The 20,529-nt window shown below is 30.1% G+C and overlaps 2 protein-coding genes across 4 annotated transcripts in view; one reads left to right on the forward strand and one right to left on the reverse strand.

Annotated features, from left to right (window-relative positions):
• Positions 1–20,529, forward strand: part of LOC122855020 (lysine-specific histone demethylase 1A) — a 46,960-nt gene that overhangs the window by 12,346 nt on the left and 14,085 nt on the right. For all 3 annotated transcript variants that reach the window (XM_044156113.1, XM_044156116.1, XM_044156115.1), the window contains 2 exons: positions 10,331–10,620; positions 17,857–18,069. In XM_044156113.1, the coding sequence (XP_044012048.1) occupies positions 10,331–10,620; positions 17,857–18,069 (503 nt within the window). The remainder of the gene's footprint in view (positions 1–10,330; positions 10,621–17,856; positions 18,070–20,529) is intronic.
• Positions 1,993–8,516, reverse strand: LOC122855019 (toll-like receptor Tollo). The gene has a single exon (XM_044156112.1). It carries the CDS (start codon positions 6,332–6,334, stop codon positions 2,609–2,611), a length of 3,726 nt encoding a protein of 1,241 aa, XP_044012047.1. The 5' UTR covers positions 6,335–8,516; the 3' UTR covers positions 1,993–2,608.

Below are 20,529 nucleotides of genomic sequence, written 5' to 3' on the forward strand. Positions count from 1 at the left end.
AAAATTTGTTATGCTCCAAACAAAAACTGTCGAACATACAACAATTTTTGTATTCAGTTTAATAATTTTTATTATTCCACATAACAAAAATTCTAAAACCATATTAAATTTTTTTTTTTTCAAAATTACGGAATAAATTTTCATTATGATAATTAAAAATAAGAAGGAAAGTAATTGAGGAACAAATTAATTCAAATTACGATGCTTTGATTTATTGTTCATATTTATAATTATTAAAGATTAAAATAAAAAATCTCTGCATTAAAATGACAGATGCAGGTTATGTTTGTCATTTTCATATAATTTCATACTTTATTGTTGATGTGATTTGTTAAATATCAAGTTTAGTTATTTATCTAGTTGCTCACAAATATTTTAGTCTATAATTCAATTATTAAAATGTTATTGCAACCTGACATCTTGGGATTAATTAATTTATTTTTAAAACGTCAGTCACACAAAAGCTGATCTTAACATAGACTGACTTAGACAATTTCACACAATGCCATGTAGATATCAAGAAGACTAGAAGCCTAGAAGAAGTGAATTTCTTTTCTAGTCTTCTTGGTAGATATATACCGAGGCACACGAACAATACCGAGTCTTACCGATAACACCCGAAAATCAAATTGTTGTGCAGCACGGCAATATTTGCCTTGAAACTGGACAATATTTATTGAGCAGCCGAACAAATATTATTGAGCAACACAACAAATATTATTGGATGGTAAAAATTGTTGTGCAGCTAAATAAAATTTGTTCAACGATACAATAAAATTTGTTGTTTAACGATAGAACAATTTTTGTTGCAGCACAACAAAAAGTGACAGGATAGAATTCCGCCTCTAGTTTGTTGTGCTCTCACAACAATTTTTGTGGTTTTTTTTTTCTCAGTGTAAGAAAAATAAAAAATTCTCTCTGTGTGTGTTATTTAAATGAAGTAATCACTAAAAATAAAAAAAATAGTCGGTCGTATATAAATCAATATTTATTATTTTCAAATAATTTTTTTACTTAATTAATGGCTTGATAGAAAATGATTTGTAACTATCAGACATATTCTTAATCACGTAATTTTATTATAAATGCTTGGATCAAAAAATAAATAACCAGTAAATTACTAAAAAATAAGGGTTATTTATTCACTGACCACACTCAAGTATGTAGTCACGCATTGTTACAAATGTCTCGTATTCACGCGTAGTCACAGCCATATTGGCAACATGTAGATCACACTTCATAGTTATGATGTCACTATACCGGGCAGCAAATTTACTACTTGTAATGGCTTTACGTTGATCAAGAATTTCAATCTATCCAACCTTAAATTCTCTGCACTCTTAAAAACAATCTATATATATTTATGTATAAAGCAATGAATTTCAAAACAATGAGGCCCTATTAATTAACTTATATTTAATTTTACATATTTTAGTTATTTATATATAATATAAATTTGCGAAACTTAAAATTTTTATAAATACTTTACATGTTTATTATCTATTTATTTTTTATCAAAATACATTATTTTCGTTAAAAAATCATCAAAATTTTACAGCCATTTATTATAAAATGTAAATAATAATTGTAAGCTGAAAGTCTTAAAAATTGCAAAAAAAAAGTTATTTATGCAACTTTTAATATATGATTATCAATACTGAATTATGTACAACTAACAATTTAAAAATGTATTTTATATACAACTTTTTTTTTTTTTTCACCCATTTTATACATTAATTTAACGCAAGTTACTTAGCATATATATTTACATTTTAACAACAGCAGAAAAAATCAATTCAAATGCTTAATTTTTATGCTTAATCATTTTTCTACTGATAGTGTATTGATGACAAATTTTTCGATATGTATGATAAATTAATTGTAATAAAATATAATTCGTAGTTTATTAAATATTATTTCAGTATCATATCATTTTTCATAATAACTTATAGATATATCTTCATAACATTATATAATATACTGCTTTTTTTCGACGTTTTTTTTTCATTTTTTGTCTCATGTGTTCTAACGGATTGCAGTTATTAAGAAAATAAAATTTCGATTCTTTTAGATTTTTTTTTATCAAGTTTAAAATGAAAGATTTCTTTTCTCTTATGGTACTAACAATGAAGCGATGATACCATCGGTATTTATAATTTATAATCGTTCAAAATTTTATCACACGTTTTAAAATATAAAAAAATTATCTTAAAACTCAAGAAACAATTTTTAAAAAACCTTCTTCTTTTTCATAAAAAATAATTAACATAGCATGAACATATTAACATAGCTTCGTTCAAAAATGAAAATCTGAACAGCTGAGAAATGAGGTATGTATTTTATTTCATTCATTTAAACTCAACAAAAAAGCAATATTATTTCTTCATCACCTTCAATTTGCATGATACATATAAGTCCAAAAATTAAAAATGCAAATCAAAGACCAGTTTATTATTTAATTAATTAATAAGCAGATTTTTTAGAATTTTCAAATACATTAATTAATAATAATGTAGAAAAATCACTCGAAAAAAAAACATTAAACTACAAAATGAATCATGCACTTATAAAAAAACTAAGTCAGCGGTATACTAGAAGTATATCAATTTTACATATGAACTGCAACATTACGGGTACTGCTTGTTGAATTATGATACTGTCGGTGAACTGGTGACGATAATTGATGCTCAATTCTTGAATTATTTGGTTTATCAGGAAGTGCAAACCTCAACTTTTCCCAAAATAATTTATCACCCCATTGCAAGTATGTGTTTGTTTTCAAATAGAGTCTAATATCAGGATCCAAATCTCCTTGTGGTACATCACCAACAATAACAAGAATAAGTCTACGTCTTCTATCACGAAGAACTTGATGATGAGCTGACTTAAAATCAAATCGGCACCATTCTGATTTAATGAAATTTTCGGATAAAACTATAATCGTTCTTTTTGATGATTCGACAGCTTGTACAATTGTATCAGCAATAAAATCTCCTACTGGAAAATCACGATAATGAAGACACAATTTATAAGATGGATTTCCTAATTCAAGCACAGGTGCTAATTCTTCAATGACAAATGCTTCATCTTTTGAACTATAACTGACAAATGCATCAAATAATTTTTCTCGGTCCTCTCTTTCAAATTCTGTATTTCTATAAAAAATACGGACACCAAATTTTGAGTGAAACCACACTCTAAATTCATGCCAAAATATAAATATGAGAACACAGAATAATAAAATTAAAAGAAATACAGTTAAATTTGATACAAGCAGTGGTAGGTAATCTTCAAAAAGTTGTTTTTCAATTATTGTCTTTGTCAAATTTCCAGAAATAGTATTTCTATTTTTGATGTTTGTAATTCCCATGCATGTGATATTGTCATTAGATTTATCGTGTATTACACGAGATACATATTTAAAATCATTAAATATCTTTTCACCGTATACCTCAAAATTAGTTAAATTAAATAAACATCTTATTTCAAATTGATCAATTACATGATTTTTTTCTGCAAATATCCATTGACGATATTCTTCGAGATATCCACAATCACATGACCATGGGTTATTAGCTAAAGCAACATTGATAGTTTCTGGCAAAACCCAAACTTGAAATGTCGTTAAATAATTATTTTGTAAATATAAATATTTTAATGAATATAAAGGAACAAATGTATTATTTTCAATTACTGAAATTTTGTTTTTTTGAAGACAAAGAATTTTTAAAGTATCAAGTCCTTCAAATTCATGACCGCGTAATTCACGAATTTTATTTTCTTCTAAATGGAGATTTTGCAAATCTCTGAGTCCATTAAATGATCGATTTTGTACCATTTCAATGTTAGAAGCATTAAGAAATAAAACTCGAAGTTTTTTTCGACCAATGAAAGCATGACTTGATATTATTCTAAGATCATTACCATCAAGGTATAATTTTGTTGCATCCATAGGTATTTGTTTTGGCAATTGGTAATTATGATTACCATCTGAACAATCAACTAAATTAGCTGACCATGATTGATCATGATAACAAGTACAATTATTTGGACAAGTCATTTCACAATCACATGCATCAAAATCACAACAATGACATAAAGCAAAACAATGAGACTCATATTTGCAAAGAAATTGAGAATGTGAAGCTTCAACAAGTGGAACATACATTCGTTCACGATCATATAAAAGTCGACAATATATACTTTCGAGATCCATCACGCGAGGATGAATACGAGATTGATTTTGTTTATTAACTTGTTGTAACCACTCCATCGTACAATCACATAAATAATTATTGTCACCAATATAAAATTCTGGTAGAGGTTTATTTTCTGGCACTACACTTATTCTTAATGCATATGCTTCTAGGCTTTGTATTTTATTACCCTTAAGATCAACACGAGTTAAATTTGGTTTTTTGAAAAATGAATAACTGTGAACTTTTAATATATGATTGTCATTTAAAAAAAGTTCTTCTACACTCATAGGTATTGAATTACCTGTAATTTCAGTTAATTTATTTTCGCTTGCATCGAACATACTAAGTTGAAGTTGTGTTTCAATTTCAAAATAATTACCTAATTCACTTATTTCATTAAGATGTATATCCAGCCACTGTAATCCAGTTGGTATCATTGCATAGTCAAACCATTTGAGTTTATTGTCGCTAACATTGAGCCACACTAAATTTGGGAGATTTGAAAATAATCCAGTAATGTCACTTAATTGATTACCATCTAAACGAACTGCTTGAATATTTTTATTTCCATCAAAAGCACCAGATTCAATTGATTGTATTTTATTACGAGATAAATTTAGTATTTTAAGTTCTTTTATTTTATCAAAAATATCTTTTGTTAAATTAACAAGATGATTTTCTGTAAATCTCAGACCATATAACTGTGTCATGTGATCAAATATACCAGAAGGTATATCGGAAATGAGATTTTCACCAAGATCAAGAGTTCGTAAAAAAGGCGTGGCTCTCAGTGCATTTGGTACAACCGTCAATTGGTTTCCGTTGAGATGCAAGTCTTGAAGAGACGATACATTTTGTAACGAGTTTGGATGAAGTGCTCTGAGTCTGTTATTATCCAAGGAAAGAAGACTCAGCACGTACAAGCCACTTAGACTGTTCGCATCGATAACAGTCAATTGATTATCGCTTAAAACAAGAGTGTGCAAATTATTGAGAGATGAAAAAGTATTTTCAGTTAAACTTTCAATGAGATTTTTTTCAAGTTGAAGTGTTTGTAAGCTAAAAAGATCTCGAAATATCGTTGATTCCAATTTACGTATTTTATTGCTTGATAGATTCAATACAACAAGTCTCACAAGTCCAGTAAATGTAGCAGTATTAATCCATTCATTTGACAATTCATTCATTGACAAATCTAATATCATAAGTTGCATAAGATCATTAAATAATCCAGGTGGTAAAACATTTAGTGAATTATTTTTTAAATCAATTTCTTTAATATTTCTTGAATCATTAAATAAATCTGGTGGCAAACTTGTTAATTGATTATTTGCTAGTTTTAATACATTTATTGAGCTTAAACCTTCGAAGGCACGATCAGCTATAAAAATTATTTTGTTACTACAAAGATTGAGAATTTGTAATTTTGATAGTGCGGAAAAAATAGCTGCTGGTAATATTTCTATATTATTGTTACTAAAATCTACTTCTTTCAAATTAGTACTACATTGTTGAGTTCCAGTATTAAAATGAAAACTGGATATCTCTCTTAAACGATTTTTTGTTAGATTAAGTATTTTAAGATTTTCCAATGAGCACAAACTTCTCTCTGGAAAGTTCCACATATTATTTTCACCAAGATCCAATGTTTCTAACTTTGATAATTCATTTGTGAATGCACCAGCTGAAACATCAAGCGCCATTGCTGACCAGTCTGTATTGTGTGTACGCACTGTAAGATTACGAAGTTCTCGAAGTCCTTTGAAAGCATCATCTGATAAATTTGTTATTTTACAATATTCAATAATAAGTTCACGTAATTCAATAAGGGGTTTAAAACTTCCAGCACTCAAAGAACTTTGATAAAAAAGTGCATCACTGCACTCAAGTCGTAATCGTACAGTATGCTGTGGCTGAATAACATTAAAATTTGTATTTTCCAATTCGCTATTAATTGTTCTAAGATGGCATACAAGTGATATATCATCTTTATTATTATCACTTGCAATCCATTTGCACTCATCTGGTGCTTTGTATTTCAAAGCATTACTGAGAGATACTCCAAAAGAATAAAATATCATACCAAGTAGTATAGCTAGAAAAACAGGATTGCCCTGCATCTTTGTTGCACTCATTTAAAGTGGTTTTTCTGTCCACTATTGGAATAATATTAAAGTCAAAAAATCTGACTCCATCTAAGTTGTTATAATTGGCATTACCATTATCATCATCATCACCATCATCTTCATCATCATAATCATAATAGACAAACATCAATTAATGATTATATCAACGATAATCAATATTTAAATCACAAGAATATAATACATATAGCGATTCCATAATTATTATTGTATAATTTTTTTTGAGATTATCCTTTGAAACACACTTGAACACGGACAAACAACACTTATATTACGGATATTAATCGACTTACCGTTCTTGGGAGACTGATCGGTAAATTGTATGAGGCAGTATACCTAAGACACGACCAGAACCCTGTTGTATCCTTTCACATACCCCTCTTTCAAGTATCTTCGTGTTCGTTGCCCCTACTTCGATACACATACCCGTCACATCTTGCCAGACCCATAAAAACATAGCACGTACAATCTGCTGGTCGAACTTGACTTTTTTTTTTCTTTTTTGATTTCAAGTTTTTTGTTGACATATTTTTCAATATTTTTAATCATTATAATACAATTATATATAATTCAAATATTTTTATGATATACTGCTATATTATTTTATGCTTAAAATATATATACACCAAAAAGAAACTCCAAGAAAAATTTTGTTGCCATTATTATTTTCTCATTATTTCCTATCCTTTTTTTGCTAGAATTAGTTAACTATTGAGTCATTTTTTTAGAGTGAATAAATTTTTAGAAAAATTATTGTATAATTGTGTTATACCTGAAGTATTTTTTAATATATCTTCAACCCATATATTTTATATATTTTCTGTAGGTTACTATAAGGTCATTGAAATCATGACAATATCCTTATCATTTATTTAATCATTCATACAGCTTGCAATAATGTTATAATATTTGGAGACGAAAATTATTTTTATTTATTTATTATTTCAATGATAAGAAGATTATTATCTTTCAAATACTCATGATTCTTTTGTAAGTTGTGGTTCATTGTTTAAATCCGCCGGGAGTACATTTAGTGATCAGTGATTACAAATCAGTTATCAATATGTTATTTTACAATTTTCAACTCTTATTTCCGGTCATCAGATGGTTTGTGGTTTTTTTTTCGAAAAAAAATGATAGTTCAATAACGATAAATCAATAAGTAATATATATTCGATCTAAGGAATTTAAAAATATATATTGAGGATATTAGTCTAGTCTATAGTCTAGTCGCACCTCTCTTATCAGGTAAACTATCTGATAGAGTTAATCATAAAAATGTGAACGTTACATTTTTTTTTCCGAGAGGATTAATTTGTTTAAGATTGTTTTTAAGTCCCATGACAGGACGACTTTTTAGGTTCGCAAAGGTATCCTATCTAACTCTATCTAACTCTACTTAAAAAAAAAATATCAGCGTCCTCCCATGTCTAAAATCTTTTTACTTCACTGATTCGTCGTTATCAGTGTGAGTCTTGCCGACCTATCTTTACAGACACTAATACTACTACTAAAAAGTTTAACTAAGAGGAAAATTATAAAAGAATTTCACCAAATACATAATTATTTTATTTAAAAAATTTAAAAAAAAAAATGGAAAATTAAATTCAGGTTTTCATATTTGGAAATAACCTTAACTTAGAGATCAATTTTTTTTTTTCTTATTTAATTGTTAATAAATAGTACATGAAAATTATAAGGATTCTCGATCGTTGTTAATCATGGAAAAATACACTAAAATTTCGACTATAAAATATAATTTTAAGTGAATTTCGATTAATCTATATTACAACTTTTGAATTTCATAAAAACAATCTTTTGCATGTACAAGAATACAGGATATGAACAAGTTTAATGCAAATAAATGGAAACATGAATATAAAAAAAATGTGCATGTTATAACACAAAGTACCGACACGTATCATGTGGTGTTCGAGCATTTTTAAGCAAAGATGGCTCAACTCTGTAAAGACTCAGTTTCGACTTTCGTCGAGTACGCGCAGAACGCAAAACTCCAGCTTGTTAAAAAGTTGTTTAACCGGTTGGCCTCCGCTCGACACTCAACGACGCTCAGTCATCTGTGGTCTACGACTCTACGACCTGACTTCAAATACACTTTTATGTTGTCTGTATACGCGACACACAAACAAGTATATTCTGAGACTGTCTTTTTCTGCAAGTGAGAGAACGAACTTATCTTTCTTTTCGTGTTTTCGACTTTTCTTGTGCATTCTTGCTTTCATTCCCTGTTTCGAACTTATTTTTTCTACCTTTTTCTCACTTATGGCTTCTTCACCACTGTACGCACCATCACCATTATATGATTTTTGGCCTTAAAAATTCTTAGCTGGAAAATATTTTATTAAAATAATGAACTTCTTTTAATTTAGAAAATATATGACTTATTCAAAGAAAAGCGAATTCATTTGAAAAAATATTTTTTGTAAAAGCAAAAAAAAAGATGACAAGTACCTAAATTTTGTAAACAATATAATGTTCTTAACTAAAGCATTTATAAAATTATAGTTGCAATAATTAAACGGTGAAATAACTTGATATTGAAAATTAAAAATGTAGCTGTAATTATATGTGAATCTTTTGAAATAATCAGATATGTAAACCCTGCTGCTATCGATGGAATTCACTCTGGAGTTCTTAAACTACGAAATTACCTGCACTGTGAAAAATTATTTCTAATATTTAGAAATAAACTTCTTGGCAAAATACTTTTTGAAAGAATAAATAAATTACTTAATAAAAATAATAATTGTTTTGTTAAAAGAAACAAAAAATCTCGAATTAAACAAAATTTGTTTGTATCATTCAGACAACGTTTTGTAACAAACGATAAATGGTATGTGTCAAGAAAAAAACTTCTAAACGTCAACCATTGTTACTCCTTGACACTAACACTATGATGATTGTTATAATAGATAAGCTTCTTGTTTCAAACGTTAGAGGGACAGCAAAAAGAAATAAACTCCTAAATTTTTGCTACTAGCTGTTTGATACAAACAGTACGAGGATTTTTATTACAGACTAACTCTTTGTTTCAATCAATATTATTGTTCAAAACAAATCAACTTAGGTTAAATTCAAATAATTAAAAGTTTAATAAAATTGTAAATTAATTCTGAAAAAAACAATAAAAGTATTTTTTTCCGTATTTAAATATGAAATATAGCATGAAAAAAAAAAAAATATATCTGTGTCTATCGAGCTTTTTAAATAGATGAAAAAAACGTTGTCTTTACTTGAGCGTCGTCGTGGCGCAGCGGTCAAGGTATCCGCTTCCCACTCGGGGATCGTGGGTTCGAAGCTGGACTTCGTCGACCAAAGTGAAGAATTAACTTCAATCAACAAATAAAACATATAAAACATGATAATAAATAAAAATAAATTTATTTTTAAATAATTTTTTTTGAAATTAATTTAAAAAATATTTAAACTTTTAATTATTTGAATTAAACTAAAGTTGATTTGTTTCAAACGATATACCTTGTTTGTAAAAAGAATCCATTTCTTTATTTCAAAGCCATATTGAGGCATATTTTTAGAAGTTTATTTCTTGTTAAAAGTCATCAATCGTTTGAAACAAAAAGTTAGTCTGTAATAAAAATCCTCATACTGTTTGTATCAAACAGCTAGTAGCAAAAATTTAGGAGTTTATTTCTTGTTGCTGTCCCTCTAACGTTAAATTATGTGGTAAGCAACATCAATTCCTTAGCTTCATCTTTTCCTTAGCTACTGCTTTTCCTTGGTATTTTTATTTAAATTTATTTACTATAATAGAGAGTCATTTTTTTAAGTTTCTTAATATATAAAATAGCCCAAAAATGCCCACCTTTCGATTCCCCTAAATACGTGATTTTTCAAAGACTCGTAGGCTATCTACACTACTTACTTATATCGAATTTACCTTATGCGATTCTGTATGAGCTATTCGGAACATTATTTTTAATTCATTATTATGTTTGTTATTTACAGTACGTAATGGCTATTCTTGCGTTCCTGTTGCACTTTCTGAAGGACTAGACATTCGCTTGAATACAGCCGTACAAGTCATCAAATACGGAGTCAACGGTGTAGAAATATGTGCTCGATCATCCCGGAATCCTGGTGCAAAATCTACTCTACTGGCTGATGCAGTACTAGTAACTCTTCCATTAGGAGTACTGAAAGATAGTATAAAGCACGTTGGTGTCGAATTTAAACCATCACTCCCGATGTGGAAGAAACTCGCAATTAATAGTCTTGGATTTGGTAACCTTAATAAGGTGATTCATACTTATAATTTGTTTCTCTATCATTTATTGAAAATACAACTCCATCTTTTTTTCATTTCCAAAAGGTTGAAATAATTATACTCACATGGAGAAAAATAATAGGTTTCACATTTTTGCTGTGTAAATGAGGGACGCAGATAGGGCTTCATCCCCCACGGAAATATTTTATAAAATTTTTATAAAATCATTTTATAAAATTTTTATGAAAAATGGGCAAACTTGTTGAGAAGTTTTTATAAAATTTTTATAAAAGTTTTTGAATTTTTATGACATCCCCCCCCCCTCTCCCGTGAATTGATTTTTTTGAAAAATTAATTCAAATTTTAATGAAATCAAAAAAAAAAATAAATGTTTCGTCGGGAATTGAACCCGGGTCTTTCTGGTTGTGAGGCAAGTACTTTACCTCGAAGCCAGAAATCTTATGATAGATATTCATTAAAATATACATAAGAATATGACTATTCAAAATTCTTCTACTTTGCTGTTTAATCACAATTCTATAATTGACTTTCATTCAAATATAAAAAATTTTAATTTTATCAACTCTTTGTTCATATTTGTATGAGAAAGAAAGATAAAATTGGGAATAAAACAGCAAAGTAAAAGAATTTATCATAGTCATATTCTTATTTATATTTTAATCAATATCTATCATAAGATTTTTGGCTTCGAGGTGAAGTACTTGCCTCACAACCAGAACGACCCGGGTTCAATTCCCGACGAAACATTTATTTTTTTTTGATTTCATTAAAAATTTGAATTAATTTTTCAAAAAAATCAATTCACGGGAGGGGGGGGGGGGGGGATGTCATAAAAATTCAAAAATTTTTATAAAATTTTTATATAATTAAAATAAAAATTTTATGAAAATTTTATAAAAACTTCTTAAAAAGTTTGCCCATTTCTTATAAAAAATTTTATAAAAATTCTATAAAATATTTCCGTGGGGAATGCGAGACAGAGACTAGTCTCGGTCTCGCGTGCGTCGTCTCGTGAGACGTGGAGATTATAATATCGTCCGTTCACATGAGGAGTCCGTGAACGGATCTATTGAACGACGAACTGAGATCCGTTCACGGAGGACAGCCATGAGAGTAGCCAGTCCGTCCACGAATGTAAATATCCGTCTCTCAGACAATTTGATTTGAGCAAGTTTGTATTTTTTATTTTGGTTTATTGTTTATTGAATTGTTTTTTGGATGAGGATAGATAAAAATAAATAAAAATACAACAATTGAAATAAACAAGCAACAATAAACCAAAATAAAAAATACAAGCAATTGTCTCGCGCTCAAATCAAATTGTATGGGAGACGGATATTTATATTCGTGGACGGACTGGCTACTCTCATACGAAGGGTCCTCCGTGAACGGATCTCAGTTCGTCGCTCAAGTAGATCCGTACACGGACCTCGCTCCGTGTGAACGAGTCGACTCGTATGAGTTCGAGAATAGCCCCCCAGGTAGGAGTTCTCGGGCTTGAGCAACTGTGCCAGGCTTGTGCGAGGGTCGTGTATCAAGCCTTGGGAGCACAGGCTTGACACAAGCTTGTGCCCATTATTTTCCCCGGCCTCACACGAACCCTGTTAACACAGGCTTGACACAAGACTGTCCCCGTTGTTTTTAACCGGCCTCACACAGGCCTTAATAATCCAAGCCTGTGTTTTTTGTTTTCCCCGGCCTCACACGAGCCTTGTTAACACAGGCTTGACACAAGACTGTCCCCGTTGTTTTCAACCGGCCTCACACAGGCCTCAATAGTCCAAGCCGGTGTCAAGCCTGTTTTTTTTGTTTTCCCCGGCCTCACACGAACCTTCCCGAGTGGAAATCTGTTCAGGCTAGCTTGATCAATGTTGCCTTAACTCAGGAAACCTGATCAAGTTTTGATCAAGATTTGATCAAGTTGCTTTATAAAGGACAACCTGCTCAAGATAGGATCAAGAAAACTTTAACTCTTCTTGACCAAGGCCGTCTTGATCAAAATAGGATCAAGAAAACTTTAACTTGTCTGTGATGAGGCCACTTGATCACGAATTGATCAATAAATATTTATTTTGTTACTTGTTCTTTTGTTAAATATATCTTGATCAAGATAGGATCAAGGAAACATTAACTTTTTAATTTATTATATATTATGTTCATTATTACGATTTTTTTTTTTAAAATATTGATGAAAGTTTTTTTACTGAGAAAAAAAACGCCAAACGTGGCCTAATAATGTCTCAAGACTGGTCTAAATATATAAGCTTCAAAAAATCGCACGGTACATCGTTTCCCTCCGTGGTCGAGCGGTCTAAAGCGTACCCGTTACTGCGTCAATCTATATACTTCGTCGGTTCGATTCCCGGTTACCGTGTATTAGAAAAAAAAAAAAAAACTTTCGCGCCCGATAATTATCTAACTCTTCTCTATGACATCACACTTCATAATACAATAATAAAAAAAATAATAATTTGTAAATAATTTTTTTTTTTCAATTTTTCAATCAAGTTTTGATCAAGCATCTTGATCAAGAATGGATTTGAAATCAATGTTGCCTGATCAAGTCTTGATCAAGACTTGATCTCAATTTCCACTCGGGTTGTGCCAAGCCCGTTTTACCAAGCCTCACACGGAACTTGACTTGTGCATATATTCAATTAAAAAAAAAAATTATATTAATTAGATCTATAAATTGTAAATAGAAATTTTAAATAACAATTATTAGGTTTTGACTATCGTGTCAGGCTTTTACAAGGACTGTAAATTGACTCTTGAATAAATACATTCATATAAAAAATTTAGTCTGCTCAAAAGCTGCTTCTTTTCAACTTGGGGAATTTTTAAGTTTTTTAAAACAAAAAATATAGGGGTATGTAATCGAGGCTCGCGAATCGAATGGTTGGGTTTATAATTTGATAGGGCCAAGGGAAAAGTAAACAAGGAGAAGAGAGCAGTGTTGCCGGATCGCAATTCTCTCATGTCCTCTCGTTGCGAAAAAGACAAAAATTTCAAAATTTAACATTAAATATCTTTAAAAATCAACGAACCAACGATATGGCACTGCGGTAACGGTTCGGGCTTTGAGACAGGAGGTCTCGAGTTCGATCCCGACCACCGACGCCATGTATCGAGTGGTAGGCGCAAGCCGGCTGTACTGCCCAGGTTTTTCATGGTTTCCCTGGGCTATAATAGGAATCGGGTACAGTTTGAACGCATTACAAAGTCGACATCCATGTCTGTCGCAAAAATGAGTTGTAGGAATTGACGGTTGGAAAATGTTTAAAGGAGGAGAGGCACCGTGCAAGAAACTTCTTAATAAGAAGTATAGCACGTTAAACAATTCATTTTTCTTTAAAAATCAACGTCAGAAAAAATTCAAATTTTTTTATCGTATTCGTCTTGTCGAGCGCTACAATTTGATAGTAATTTGAAAATTTTTTAGTGAAAAACGAACTCGTTAAAAATAAAAATGTACGGTATATCAACTTATAGTCCTATCCTCGCGTATAAAAGTTGTCAACTTTGACATTAATTATCTCAAAAAAACGACGTCAGAAAAAATTGAAAAAAATTGAGAGTATAGATATTTATTTCATTTGAAAAAAGAGCCAAAAAAAAAAAAATTGAGTGACGATTTAATTATTTATAAGCAACCTTCAGGAGGTTATGCACAAATTACTCTTTTTTAAAAAAATATAATGAGAATGTTCTGAAATTTTGTACACAAGTAGATCTTTTCATTCTGAATACAACGGTATAATTATTTTCTTATGTTGATCGGTTAAATTTTTTGTAATTAATTATTGAAAATAATATTTAACATTGGCTCTTATGGAGATTTCAACCATTTTTTTCGGATAGAAAAAATGATGAAAAAATCTTGAAAAAAATCACACATATACTAGAAACCGAGTTTTATTAATTGCACGAAAAATTTTCATATGTTGATCGGTCAATTAATGAGTAATTAATTATAAACTTTACAAAAATTAGATGTGGCAACGTATGGCATGTTCAAACACACACACATACCCGCAATCCCATATATTGTATATGGGGCGCAGGCGCTTTTCACTTTATTTTTTTACAGTGTAGTCGGATTTCAGTTTTGTCTGTGACGTCAGAAGCGCCCCGCAACACCCGCAATGAATTTGTGCATAACCTCCTTAATTCTCGCGTTGTCGGCCCGGAATAACAACAAAAAGAAATTGTTAAAAAAAAAAACATCTTAACAAATAGCCCCAATATTCAAAAATACATCGATTTAAAAAATTTTTTTTTCATCGTGTTAATGATTACATGCACTATCGTATGCTTATAAAAATACTGCCATTTCTATTTTCTCATGACTAAAAATAATTACGCGTCACGAAAAGAATAGAAAAAAAAATATTTTTGCCGGAGCAATCGCGAATAATTTGTTGAATAATTGACGGAAAAATGAAACAAAAACGGAAAAATTTTCTTTGATTATAGTAGAGTAATTTCGTCATAGGACATTTTCGCGAAAAAACCACCTATTTTATCTCAAAAATAATTACGCGTCATGAGAAAATAGAAATGGCAGTATTTTTATTAGCGTACGATAGTGCATGTAATCATTAACACGATGAAAAAAAATTTTTTAAATCGATGCATTTTTGAATATTGGGGCTATTTGTTAAGATTTTTTTTTTATTAACAATTTCTTTTTGTTGTTATTCCGGGCCGACAATGCGATAATTAAGAAAATTGCCTGAAATCGAATTTAAAAGTGTATAACACTAATACAATCACAGTGCGTGTAAAAACAATAGTTGCGTGTGTGTATATGTGCGTCGAGTCGGGTAGCGTCGGGTCGAAATAACACTATCCCTTTTTTTATATATCTATCGCGCTCGCTCATGGGAGTTTTGAGTGGGGACACTTGAGGGGTAACGAGTTAATAGAAAATCACAAACCTTAAAAATTAATTAGGCCGAAACGGTCGGTTAAAAAAAAAAAACTTATAGGAACTACCCCCCCTTAAATCCTATTATCTACAACTTTTACTTGAAACATTTTACTCTAAGTTTAACGGAAAATGCGTAATTGATTATTTTATGTTCAATTATTTTTTTTTAACCCTTTTCCTCGGCCCTATCAACTATAAACCCAACCATTTGATTCGCAAGCCCCGATTACATATCCCTATATTTTTTGTTTTAAAAAACTTAAAAATTCTCCAAGTTGAAAAGATTTTGAGCAGACTAATTTTGACTGACCCTTTCATGAATACCCTAGTGGTTGACATGATAGAGAATTGGAGTTCCACGTGAGAGACCTAGGATCAATCCCCCGTTACGCCGTTTCTTTTCGTTCATATAATTATCGTTAATTCAAATTGTATCGCGTAAAAAATAATAATGTCAACTTAATAAATTAATAATAATTGTTTATTTATATTTTTTTATAATTTTTTTTGCAAGCCGGTGTCAGGCTTGGGAACACAAGACTGTGTCGAGCGTGGGAGCACAAGCCTGTGTCAAGCCCGATCCACTAGTTCGACACCAGCAAATACATCGTGAACATTCCAGACTTGACACAGGCTTGTGTCTCAGGCCCGACACAGGCCCGAGAGCCGGGTAATCAGGCTTGTCCCCGTCGTCACTTCCTACTTGTGTATCATAGCAATTTTGCGTTTGACCATGGCAAAAATTGCTATGATACACAGAGAAAAAAATAGCCACGCCCACATCCGAAATTTTGTCATTGTTCATATTATGAAAATATCATAAAACGCATCCAATGAAAATTCCTATATATATGGTCTGTCTCAATTTTTAATATGATGCTCTTATGTTCCCAGCTTACTTCAACACACAGCAAAAATTGCTATGGTATTATAGTAAAAAAAAAAATGTAAATTTTTCTCCGTGTATATTTCTTTTCAATATTCACGACTTACTGAAAAAATTACAGTCTTTATAATTTTATTTACTAGATCAGCAATATACAGTGCTAGTTGCAAGTTGCTATTGTCTATGTGAAATTCCATTAGAAACATTATAATATGATTGTATTTGTCCGTAGCAAAAAAGCAATCAATAAAACAATTGAGGGTCCGGATGTAAGCGCCGAAAGCTGAAGAAACGCTATGTTGCTGGGGTATAGAAATTAAAATTGTGTAAAAACAGATAGAATTGTAAAATGTTAATTTTCTTTCAAATAAATTTTTTATAATAATTAGTTAACGAGATAAAAATATAAACGAAATTTTTCAAAAATAAATTTTTTCAATATAACTCAAGATTTTTTAAAAATTAATAAATTCAATTTTTTATTGCAGTTATTAGCCGATTGCAACAGTATGATCAAAAATGTATTTATTAATATTGTTTAATTTATTATGACAGTTTAATTTGTCTAATCTCTTTGAATGAAGAGTCGGAGAAATTTAATAATTGAGTAACCGTGGCAATATTGTTAAGCAGTATATCGAAGTTTTATAGAAATTCATATTTTTATTAATTATTGACTGAGTTATTAATTTAACAACAAATTGCGAGCTACCGTTACGGCTATATATGCGTGATCGTCAGCCCCCTCTCTCGCGAACGCCTATGTTCACGCGCCTGTATATCCATATAAATACAAACAGTATGCGCGCAATTTGTTGTTAAATTAATAACTCAGTCAATAATTAATAAAAATATCTAAAAATTTCTATAAAACTTCTTGATATACTGCTTAACAATATTGCCACTGACAAGTTACTCAATTATTAAATTTCTCCGACTCTTTTTTCATTCAAAGTTAGACAAATTGAATTTTTCATCGACATTAAACAATCATATAATAAAAATTAAACAATATTAATAAATACATTTTTTGATCATACTGTTGCAATCGGTAGCTTATAATGAAGCTACAGTAAAAAATTCAAGTTAATTTATTAATTGTTAAAGAAGTTATCTTGAGTTATATTATTGAAAAAAAGTATTTTATTCGAAAAAAAAAATTTCGTTTATATTTTTTATCTCGTTAACTAATTATTATAAAAAAAAATTTATTTGAAGAAAATTATGTATTTTTTAATTCTATCGACGACTGTATTTTTATTTTTTTTTATTTTTCAATTTTAATTTTTCCTATTTTTCACCCACAGCAACATAGCGTTTTCTTGACTTCGAGCGCTCGGCGAGTTATTGCATCCGGACCCTCAATTGAAGAAGGTGGTACTTGTTTATTAATTTGAATTATTATACTATTGTTGCTTGTTACACAGGTCGTATTGTGTTTTGAACGCATTTTTTGGGATCCAACAGCCAATTTGTTTGGACATGTGGGAACTACAACAGCTTCTCGGGGTGAACTATTTTTGTTTTGGAACTTGTACAAAGCACCCGTCTTGTTGGCCCTCGTCGCTGGAGAAGCAGCTTGTGTAATGGAGAATGTTAGTGATGATGTAATTGTCGGACGTTGTATTGCTGTTTTAAAAGTAAGTTATTTTGAACTTAATTATATTTAGTTTTTGTCAATCATTTTTATTCAGAGCTGTCAATTTTCTTATTAATGTTTCTTACATGGAGAGAAATCCACAGCATATACTACTGTAGTGGTACCGTAAAAATCATAGCCGACGTCATTAAAGCGACTAATTCCCACTTATTATAATGATTATTATTATATTTCATCTAAATTTTTTACTGTAGTCTACCGGAATTTTTGGAAGTCTTGAGTTAATGGTATATTCTAGACCAGAAATTACTGTAGTGTACAGCAGGTTTTCCCGCCAGATGACACGAATATTTATTGGAAATCAAGTGTGGTCCTAACCTCTTTTAAAAAAGTTTATTGTTTTTATTTCATTCATGAATCTAAATAAAAATGCGGTGAAACACATGGAAATTATAAAATGGTTTATTTTTTTAAAATTAATAAACACGTTACATTTTTATTTTGGTGTTTAAACAATAAAGTTTTATTTAATTTTTTGTGACGTTTTTTTGTTTTGTTTTGATTAAAATTACTGTAGTGTAGTAGGAAATTCTAGTCGATCCTGGTGGCCTCCCCACGCAACTTCTCAATTTCCAGTAGACTACCCCGAGATGAAAAAATCAAGTATTCGGATAGTATTATTGATATTTTATAGTGTTTGAATTATATCGGGCGATGTTTATGAGGTATTGTGAGTATACTTATGAGTATTTTCGATATTTTGGTGGTATTATGAAAGAAGTAAATGAAGAGCTCGAATATCGGTTTTCGGATACAATTATCCTGGACAGGTATTTTAAATGTTTGAGTATTTTAAAAGCCTTTGAAAAGTATTCTGCTACTCCAGTTTTTGGACTTAGAAAAATTTCAATATCATAGCACCGTATTATATAATAAACTCCAATTATTTTTAGAGTTAAATAATTTATTTATGAATTAATTTATAATTATTTAATAATTTTTTCTATCCTTATATTAACATTTCCAATTTATTCTAGGAATCATGCTGGGGACACCACATCTTTTCCTTAAGTACATTTGCCAATAGCTATTTAACTGTAATTAATTATGGCAAATGTTGATTAGGAAAGGATGTATAGTCAAATAAATCGAGTCGTAATCTAAAATAACGATAGTGAATCTTTTTTTTAATTTTTTAAATAAATTATATTTGTATAGACCTTGTAGCTTATGTGAGCAAAATTTCAAATTTTATTAACTTGTAAAAATGGTCTCGCTAGTGTGTAGGTTTCTAGAGTGTAGGTTTAGTAATTAGGAAAACGTAGGATCAAACCCGGGTAGGAACGAATTTATGTAAAAAAATATATATGTAAAACAAACTCTTGTTGGAATTTTTTTTATTTCAAATAATCAGCAGGTATTTTAACCGGATACAATTGTATTTTTGAGTATCCCGAGCAAGTATTTTAACCGGATACAATTGTATTTCAAATACTCGTCAAACATAATTATCCTGCTAAAAATACTTTTCAATCGGTATTCGAAAAGTACTTTTAATGGCGCTCAGAAACACAATTTCTATTCAAAGTAATGACGCTAACTTTGGCAGTTATACTCACTAGGTATGTGATCTCAATAAAGCCTTAATATAATAAAAAAAAAAAAAAAACTTTGGCAGTTAGGCCTAGCGACCAGATATTATTTCTCTCTGATATAATGGTGCAACCGTCGAACAAGTGTTGAATAACGGTTCATTAGGAGTTGCAAGGTGTGCCAAAGAAATTGACGAAGAAATCTTTTGTCCCTTCTGACGGAAATCATATAAAATCTTTCTTGCAATCCAGGGGTGCGTTCCGTAGGGGGACCGCGGTCCTTTTTGGCCATAATCAGAGTGAATCCATAAAAATTAAAAATCTCCCTAGGAATCCCTAAAAAATAACCAGTCTCATGTATACTTTTTTTTACACCTTTCTATATATGTATTGTTAATGTTGTGGATGTGGTGCTTACTGAATTTTGTACTGAATAAAATTATTAAAACAATAAATTTGTTAATAACAGTTAACAAAATGAAAAGAAAAATTCCACTTCAAACACATTATCTATTGACTGATGTAGGTAGTAATTGTTGTTCTTGTTGAAAATGAACAGCAACATCAGCCAGTTTAAGATCTTGAAAGATAACAAAAATATAAGTGCTGTCCTAACCTTACATTTGAGTTATGATAGGTTTTGAAGCATTAACTTTGAAAAGAAATACAATTTACAGGCTAAATAATTGAGATAACAACAATATACACCTACTATTTTAATTGACAATTTTTTTTTTGATGCCAAATTATTTTTTTCTTTATAATACGTTAATCATATTTTTCGGTGTTTACGTTTGCTTATGTTTGTTTACGTTTTCTAATACATAGCAGTGCTGACACTACAACGAAATTAAATTCACCATGATAAACCACGCCTATTTTTGGTAGACCGCGGTCCTCTACGGAAC

Source organism: Aphidius gifuensis, linkage group LG4, assembly GCF_014905175.1.
Source record: "Aphidius gifuensis isolate YNYX2018 linkage group LG4, ASM1490517v1, whole genome shotgun sequence".
Classification (NCBI taxonomy): Eukaryota; Metazoa; Arthropoda; class Insecta; order Hymenoptera; family Braconidae; genus Aphidius; species Aphidius gifuensis.